We start from the raw sequence: 9,414 nt of genomic DNA, 5'->3' as shown, positions 1-9,414 counted from the left end.
AATCAACTTTGATTTGCATACCCAAATCAAGCCACTCTGATATTCACATATTAACAAGAACAAAAATAAAAATATAGGAAAACAACTACGCAGCTTGACTCGATTTTCTGTAATTCTGAAAGTAATTTGAACATCATTAATTCTGCGAGATAGTACTTTATTCCGTACACATCATGGACTGGACTGGGAGCTTCGATCAAGCAGAGGACGAAGAGAGGCTCGGAGCATCTAGCTCATGGAAGAGATAATCCGACGAACCTCATCCCCACATCTTCTTGCTCATCTGACCCTATTCATCATGCTTTTAGCGACGCCATTTTCTCTAAACTTGGATCTTCACTTGGGGATAGTTTGTAGTCAAAGGTGTTTGATCAAAGCTAATGCATTATGTTTTACCAGTAATCATGGCAAGAACACAAACCTTGCTTGAAAAAATGGAATCTCTTGTTATCTCTAATAACTATCTCTCGATCATACACTTTCGAAACCATTTTTGCGAAGGAATGGCAGTCCGAGCACATTCTGAGATTCTTGACAACTCTCACCGGCGTTCCACGAGCAGAGCACACGAGGCCGTGCGCGATGGCGAGCTTCTCGCTGTGTCGGCTGAGCAAGTACTCCTTCTCTTGCTCGTCCACGTCGAGCAAGACGTCCATAAGATGAGGAGCATGCCCCGCATCTCTGAGCCTTGCCTCAATCTCTTGGAGCATCGCGGTTGCGCCCACGCTCTCGTCACCGGAAGTGAACTCGCGAACGACTCCGCCAACCTTAATCGAACTCGAACCCGTTGTTTTCCTCATGCCCCGCTCCTTCATACTTATCCTGACTCGAGCAACGTCGCCCCATCTCCCGGTGGATGCGTAGATGTTCGATAAGAGGACGTGGATTCCCGTCTGATCACCGCTACATTCGCTCAACATCTTAGCAGCACGCGCAGCCATCTTCTCGTTTTCGTGCTTCCTGCATGCACCCAAGAACGCCCCCCATATTGCACTGTTCGCCTCCAAGGGCATCGCGTCTATGAACTCGAACGCCTTGTCTAGCAAACCAGCGCGGCCTAGTAGATCAACGACGCATCCGTAGTGGATGACGTGCGGCGTGATTGCATATTCCTTCATACTATTGAACATAAGCATTCCTTCCTTAACCAAACCGGCATGGCTACATGCTGCAAGAACTTCACTGAAAGTTACTTCATCAGGTGCAATCCCTCGTCCGACCATCTCATGGAAGAGCTCGAGGGCTCGTTTCCCATTCCCCTCCATGGCCATCGCTCCGATTGCTGCAGTCCAGGCGGAGACGTCTCTCTCCTCCATCGACCAGAATACCTCCATTGCGCTCTGAGTGTCACCGCACCTAGCAAACATGTTGACAAGAGCGGTGCAGAGACGCATGTTGGAGTGAAAACCGCGTTTCTTGATGTAGCTATACGCCCATTTCGCAGAATCCAATGCTCCAAGATAGCCACAGGCTGTTACCACGCTCACCATCGTCACCTCATCTGGAGCTATCCCTTGGCTCTGCATCAAGCAGAAGAGCTCAATCGCGTCAAGAAACAAGCTCTCATCTACCAAAGCTCCGATCATCGTGTTCCATGACACGACATTCCTCTCAGGCATCTCATCAAACGCTCCAATGGCTGAATCAACATCACCATTCCGAGCAAAACCTGCAAGGAGAGAGTTCCACGACACAACGGTCCTGTTGTTCGACATTTGATCAAACACTCTACGAGCGAGCCCTTGCCAGCCACACTTGCTGTACATATCAATGAGTGAATTCCCAACACTGTCCCAACTCCATAGTGAGTTCCTCAGGACATACGCGTGGCATTGCTTCCCCAAGAACAGCTCGGAGAGTTCAGCTGAAGACGCCATCACAGACACCACGGTTATCCGGCTTCACCCCAATATCAAGCATTCCACGAAACACATCGAGTGCATCTGTCGCCATCCCCAACTTAACATAATTCGACAGCAATGTGTTATAAAGAACCAAATCCTTATCAGCACATTCGTCAAAAATTTGTCTCGCCTTCTCTACACGTCCACATTTGATATACATATCAACAACTGCATTCACCATAACACCATTGAATTCGAGCTCAGAGCATTCAACATGATTCAAGACTCTCTCCCCCAAATCCAAATCCCCTAACTTGGCGCATGCTGAGACAACGCTCACCACAGTGAGCTCGTTGGGCTCAATTCCCTCTCCCACCATTTCAAAGAAGAGAGAGATCGCCTCGCGATGCCGGTCTCGCCTCGCATAACTACAAATCAAACTAGTCCAGGACACAACATTTCTGTCAGGCATTTCGTCGAGCACCTTCCTCGCACTATCAGTGTCGCCACATTCGCCGTAACAATATACCAAGGAATTCGATACAAATACATCATTGTGATATCCCCTTTTGACCACGGAGCCATGAATCTGTATTGCTTCAAAAAGGCTCGAGTTTTTGGCACATGCGCTGAGAACAAACGGAAAGGTATAGTTATCGGGCTCCAAATCATCAATCAACATATCCACATAGAGCGAAATAGCCTCGTTATAAGCTCCAGCTAATGAATTTCCTCTCACCAATGAATTGTAGAGGTAAATTATGTTACTAGTCCGATCCCTTCGGCTGTTCTTGAACATCTTAAATGCTTTTTCTGCAAACTCCAAGCTTTCAGAAAGGCCCAACTCTGAGTACTTCGCAATGAGTTTTGTTAGTAAAGAAGGGTCAGCTACAAGGCCGTGTTTTATGTATTGCGCATGAATTTGCTTTATTTCTTGAAGATTTTTGCAAGAATTGAGACCCCCGTTTTGGGGATTAGGTTTAGGCGAAATGGGCTCTATCTGAATTTGTATCTTTGGCGCACAGAGGGTGGCAGATGGGGGAAGAGAGACGATTGAGGCGGCGAAATCCATCGGTGTTGCCTCAGCAGTCAGCAGTCAGCACACTGTTGGTGATAATGGTAGCGCGCGCACAATTCCTTTCAACTTGAACTTAAAAATCAAATCTGGAAATTGAATTGCTTATTAACTAAATTTGTAAAAATAACCATAAAAGAGTAATCTTGACAATGGCCTATACAAATTTTAATACTACTATTTGATAAAATTTGTGAAGAAAGGAGCTCTGTCCAAATAAAAATAATCCAGATTATAAAAATACTACTCCTGTAACACCCCTTACACGATTAATTTAATAATTGAATAAGTGATGTCACATTTTGGTACAAAATTCAACTTAACAGAAAATCCTGGATTGATTCTTTATTTGTTTATAGATGAATTATTTTTCATTACGTGGCAAACGGAAAAACTGCAATATAACATCTATATATATAGGGTTGTATTAATCTCCTTCACAGCTTTTTATGTTAAGCTTCAAACAGATCACAGCCCTTGGATCGTTGAATTGGATGATTGTGATCATCTGCATTATTTGACGAAAATTCTACATTATTGGTCGGTGTACATTATTAGAATGAAAATCTGCATTATTAAACTATAATGGTACATTATTGGTCGGTGTGCATTATTATCATGAAAATCTGGATTATTAAATGACACGTGGCATTAATCTAACAAAAATATACATATTTAACAAAAATGTATGAAATAATTAAACGTTTCAAAAACATTCTACTTCCTCTACATGCCACAACAAGCATAACAAGAGAATTACCCGAATGTAAAAGAGGAGTTGACAGTGACTTGACTACATCAGCTACAACAAAAGAGCTAGTCTGACCCTCTAATCTGCACTCTGCAAGGGGGAAAGAAATGTTGAGCCTAATTTCCAGAGTTAAGTATGTGTTATGCAACCTATACATTTACACTATTATTGATTACTAAACACTCCAGAACCAACATCGCCATATCCATGCACATATACTTAATATCAGAAACGAACAATAGTAAAATCTTACATTTATGTAGTCAAACTTTGATCTAATGAAGTTTATCAGATTCATAATCATGTATAAAATTCGTAAATCACATATGAGAATACAAAATAAATTACATATCACCAATAATCGAGTGAAACACATAATACATGACATTATTAACCAGTCACCAACACATATGCAACACATAAGTAGATCATCAACATTTTCACATATTCAAATACATGTAGCCCCTTCAAGTGCTTAGTGACAAAATAGGGTACGCGGACCAGATCAGAAACAGAATCAGAATCAGATGCAGACGCGGATTTTGTCCTATAGAGAACTCCGCACAGACCACCCATTAAGGGTGCAGACAGATCAAACAGATCAGAGACAGATCAGATTGGATTTCAGACGATCCTCGCTTCGGTTATCCAGAAGACGAGTGAACACAGATAATGCAGTGCTGTTGTCCTATGGCATGCCAATTGTACCCACAAAACACACTCAAGCACGGGGCCTAAACACGGTCAAGTATACTTATTTTCATCTCAATGCGCATTTCCAATAATCTTTTACATAACAGATTTGCACACTGTATCATATCAAATAAACGGATAAATTCCAATTCTCTCAATACCATCATATTTCCAAAATTCACATTTTTCACATTATAGCAACATAAACAGATCACATAATGTATAACCGATTAGCACACAATATTCTATATGCAATCATGCAGATAATTCAGGAATTAAGACCTAATGTAGAATACACTACCTTAAAACCGAGGATGCCTTACTGGAATCAGTTTATCCTTTGCCTTCTCGATGCTCATGCTATCTCTCGGGGAAGAATTTCCTTTCAATATATATAACTTTTATCAAGACCAACACCCGAGATAAGTCAAGCTTATAATAAGTTATCTTTAGCTACTAATTTACTCATCTTATTGTTTTCAGATCCTAGCTCTAAATTCCAAACCAACAGATTAAAACCAAATTATAACTAAAAATATCACAAACTTGAGTCCTATACCAATTTAAGTATTATAGCATAAAGATTCACTATTTTTCACTAACTTTAACTTAAGCTTATGGTAAATATTCCCAAAAATGCATATATGTGAACATCTTTAGTCAAAATGTAAAAGTCCTCCGAATTCTATCTTGTGTAAAAGCTGTCCCAAATATTCCCATGCCAGCGCTGCATTTTCTGTTTATTAATGTGAAAATTATGTGTAAAAGATCAATTCCAAGGTCAATCCAAAGCAGCTTAACAAATTTCTCAAAACTAAAAAGAAGAATCTTAAGCTTTACAACATTCACACATCAAGATAAACATTTCATTCTATATCATCTCTCCAACTATTTCTAGGAAATGAAATAACCATTAGAAGCTTAATCTTTCACCTAATATACTTAAATTTCAATTTGGGGGAAAAGCTTGATTATGAACCCTAGCTTGATTTGAAAGAGAAATTATACAAATTAGAGGTGGAAGGGACTTTCTTACTCAAAGAGGAGACAACTCTAGTCTAGAGCTTTCGGAAACCGGCGATAGTGGTGGCGGAAACGGCTGGACAGCCGCTGCACAGAGAGATGCAGTGAGAGAGGGATGCAGAAATGAGGGACTGTCACGTCCAACGGAGGGTGGTGGTTGCCGGAGGTGTGGCGGCGCTCGACGGAGGAATGTGTGTGCGTGTGAGGTGAAAGTGTGGAAAGGATTAATCCCATGGTTCCAAAAGAATGCATAGGAAAAAAAATATTCCAATTTCCGTTTCTATTTTTTAATCCATTACTTTTCTTCTCTTTCTTTTTTTTTCTTATTTCTCTATCATTTCAAAATACTTTTATTTCTAAAATCCTACACCTCACAACTTAAATATGGTATTACAAAATTTAATATAAACATATTTCTAACAAATTTTAACTATTCACTAGAGAGAAAATTATGATACAGATTAATTTTGATTGATAACTATAAAATAGAAAAATACTTCGTATGACTTTTTTTGGACGGAGACCGCGGTGTGGTTTGAGTAAATATATGGAGTAGTACTATAATTTTTTAATACTAGTACATAATTTATCCTTGTACATGATTATGAATATATTGATATTGAAAACACATTAGAATCCTTGTCACTGATTAATTAATGGAGTAATAGTGTACTACTTATAATGAATTCCTAGCAGATAGTATTAAACTAGGAAAATGCATGGATAGTGATTTAACGATATGTAACAAATAAATTTATAAGGTCATAGGCAATTGACAATTATAAATTAATAGAAAATTGAAAGGCAGTGTGTAGCATCAACTTGTCATCTTTCTGGCGTATACCATAATTTAGTATTATTCATTGCCAAAATTAAATATATGGTGATTTCGTCATATTTTTATTTTATGAACCGAATGGAAACAAATTCATTGTAGTTCAAATTTCAAGCGCGTACATTATTATGGAGTATGCACACATTCTTTATCACCTCAACCAACTCACCCTGCCAGTAGGAGAAATTTTGGAACAACACTCTGAGAAAGAGAAAAATCTTGAATTTAGAAAGCATGCATCAGTAGATAGTGCTTCCCTTTTATTACACACGAAAAGTTGATTTATATATACATAGAAGTTACATAGATAAGCCAAAAACATGGAAGCTCTTCCATTAGAGTAGAGTCTCGAGAGCCTTGGAAATAGCTCTAATTGTATTGGGCGTAGTTCTACAGCACCCTCCCACTAGGGATGCCCCTGCCTCCCTCCATTTCTTCACATATGACACGAAATCCACGTCCGAAACTCCACTTGATTTCTATAACAAATTAACACATAATTAGTCTCACAATCTAATTAATCTTCAAATTAAAGATGCATGCTTTGCTTACCACCCATTCCTTTGTATTTGCATCATAAGTCTCCCCAGAGTTTGGATATATAAGAATTGGTTTATTTGTTGCCTGCAATTTAAAACATGATAATTCAATTTGGGAGTTGTGTAGAATTGTATATATGAGAGTATATACCTTTTTTATAGATTGGATGAGTTGATGAACGAATCTTGGCGCAGTGCAATTGATTCCAACTCCAATGACTTGGTCACAAGAATCAGCAATGGCAGCGCATTCTTCGATCGGATCACCGCTCACCACGTTTGCTCCGTCTTTGCAAGAGAAGGAAAACCACGCTGGAATCTCGACGCCCTCTTCTTCTAGAAGCTCCGCGTATGCCTTGGCCTCGAGCTTGTTTGGAATGGTCTCGAACGCAACGAGGTCAGCCCCGGACGCAGCCAACACCTCAACCCTCCGCCGATGGAAATCTTTCAGACTATCCAAACTCACACCATCTTCATAACTCCCACTGCAGGTACTACCTATTAGTGTCAGATCAGAATGGTATGTAAAAATCATGCATCATTACTCCATCATATACCTATACTCGGAGCCATCGGAGAGATAGGCGCCATAGCTTCCGACAGATGCAGCGACCAAAATGGGGGCTTGTTCGTGATCAAGCGTTGCACTAACATCCCACAGCCCCTTGGTGGCTCTCTCCTTGAATATGTCCCGAGCCTCGCAAGCGATCTTTACGCTTTTTTCGAGTAACGCTTCGCCTTCTTTTCTTGAAATTCCCTTTGCTTCAAAACCTTGAAGAGTAGCCTGCACTACCATATTCTATTCTTACAACATAGGGTACAGATAATAGAATGGATCAAATCAAAACTCATTCTTATACCATAACTAATCAAAATTCCCTTTTCATTTTAATTACTCCTATGTCGTAATGCAGTGTAGATAATGAACTCGATGCGTTGTTATAATGCTATCGAATTTTCGAATATTCTAATGACAGGTATATTATAGTACTATTTGCTTACCTGATAAGATGAAGATATAATTATATTTGCTCCTGCTTCAAGGTAATCCAGGTGCACCTGTCCAAACAAACCCAACATATATATGCCAGAATCAAAATTCAAATTCAAGTTTTTTGTGCCGCAAATAGCAATAGATTAAACAGGGGATTAATCACTTATGTTACTACTAATTGCTTGATTTCAATTTACAGACAGCTTAGTTTACATTTTTTTAAAAAAATTATTGTTTTAAAAAAAATCAAGATTACAATTCACTAAGTTGCCACACCAGTGTTGATAATGTTAATAATTGAAGAAAAATACACGTTTCAAGCAGCATGACTCTCAAACGAGGTGGCTAACTCCAAATTTATCCATCTAGACATATAAAATAGCATCTTCCATATTAAATAAAAAATATCATAAGTAGCTAGAATTTATTTATTTTCGTAGCAATCCTAAAAAAATTACCTCGTACTTAATTAAATAGTAAGCAAATAATTTACCCGAAAGTGGAAAAAACTCAAAAAAGTGTACCCTTCTAATAAGATGAGGGGAGCTTAAGAGGCACTTGGCACTCCACAGAGGGTCTTTGAGGTCAGCGCCGTGGCGTTCCAGCTCCGTCGCAAGGCCGCCGTCGAGGACGGCGGAGCCGCCGCAGCGCCGGAGGAAGTTAGTCATCAGAGAGGAAGGGTGATCAACTGTTTTTAGAACCATTTTTGCAGAATTCACGGTGGTGAAGAGCAGTTGCTTTCTGTTTTAATTGGGAGAATTATAAGTTGGTATAAAATGAAAATTAATATACTATATATAGACAATACTAATTTTATTCCGATTGGTGTGACGTAAGTGCAACTTATGACAACTGTCCGAATTAATTTGCTCGAAACAAAACTTGTAATTTGGTTTTTGTAAGAAGATACATAGAAGCAGGATCTAGAATGTAATATAAATAATTTATTTTTTACATTATTTACATTTTTTCTAAGTGAACTTGGAGGCAATTGGAGCATGCACTTTGCCACTAAGCAAGCAGATTTGTCAGTCCAGAGCCTTTGTCCTAGCGGCAAGGAGCTTAGACATTATTGCATGAGGTGCCGAGTTCTAGCCCTCTTGACATCAATTTCCTCTCGAGTTCGAGCCCTCTTGACATCAATTTCCTCCTATCCATAGTGTAGGAGTTTATCTGTAATAGGAGTTAATTAAAAAAAAGCAAGCAGATTTGTCATGCCGAGTTTATTAAAAAAAACAAGCAGATTTGCCATGCCAATAGGAGTTAATGAGTTTATTTGTAATTTCCTCCCCTATATAGTAGTTAATTAAAAAAAAGCAAGCAGATTTGTCATGCCGAGTTTATTTGAAAGCAAGCAGATTTGCCATGCCGATAGGAGTTAATGAGTTTTTTTGTAATTTCCTCCCTTATATAGGAGTTAACTAAAAAAAAGCAATCAGATTTGTCATGCCGAGTTTATTTGTAATTTCCTCCCTTATATAGTAGTTAATTCCGATAGGAGTTTATTAAAAAAAAGGCAAGCAGATTTGTCATGCCGAGTTTATTTGTTTTATTAAAAAAAAAGCAAGCAGATTTGTCATGCCGAGTTTATTTGTAATTCCCTCCCTTATATAGGAGTTAATTCCGATAGGAGTTTATTAAAAAAAAGCAAGCAGATTTA

The 9,414-nt window shown here is 39.0% G+C and overlaps 2 protein-coding genes across 3 annotated transcripts; both read right to left on the bottom strand.

Moving 5' to 3' along the window:
* LOC121799541 (pentatricopeptide repeat-containing protein At3g22690-like) lies at positions 1–5,862 on the bottom strand. Its single transcript, XM_042198945.1, is given in 5 exon segments — positions 1–1,893; positions 1,895–3,008; positions 3,680–3,760; positions 4,665–4,745; positions 5,400–5,862. Coding segments are annotated over 2 exon segments (2,523 nt in total). The 5' UTR covers positions 2,917–3,008; positions 3,680–3,760; positions 4,665–4,745; positions 5,400–5,862; the 3' UTR covers positions 1–392.
* A 561-nt stretch (positions 5,863–6,423) lies between these two features.
* On the bottom strand, positions 6,424–8,624 carry LOC121801448 (homocysteine S-methyltransferase 3-like). 2 transcript variants are annotated; one of them, XM_042200940.1, is made up of 6 exons: positions 8,279–8,614; positions 7,763–7,819; positions 7,318–7,544; positions 6,912–7,245; positions 6,774–6,845; positions 6,424–6,700 (listed from the first exon to the last, which is right to left on the bottom strand). In XM_042200940.1, the coding sequence occupies exons 1-6, from the start codon at positions 8,456–8,458 to the stop codon at positions 6,557–6,559; spliced, it is 1,014 nt and encodes a 337-aa protein (XP_042056874.1). In that variant the 5' UTR covers positions 8,459–8,614; the 3' UTR covers positions 6,424–6,556. The 2 variants fall into 2 exon arrangements, with proteins under 2 accessions (XP_042056874.1, XP_042056873.1); XM_042200939.1 differs by having other exon boundaries at positions 6,774–7,245; positions 8,279–8,624.
* Between the last annotated feature and the right edge of the window lie 790 nt (positions 8,625–9,414).

This window comes from Salvia splendens, chromosome 4 (assembly GCF_004379255.2).
Source record: "Salvia splendens isolate huo1 chromosome 4, SspV2, whole genome shotgun sequence".
NCBI lineage: Eukaryota > Viridiplantae > Streptophyta > Magnoliopsida > Lamiales > Lamiaceae > Salvia > Salvia splendens.
This window is presented reverse-complemented; position numbering and strand designations above follow the sequence as displayed.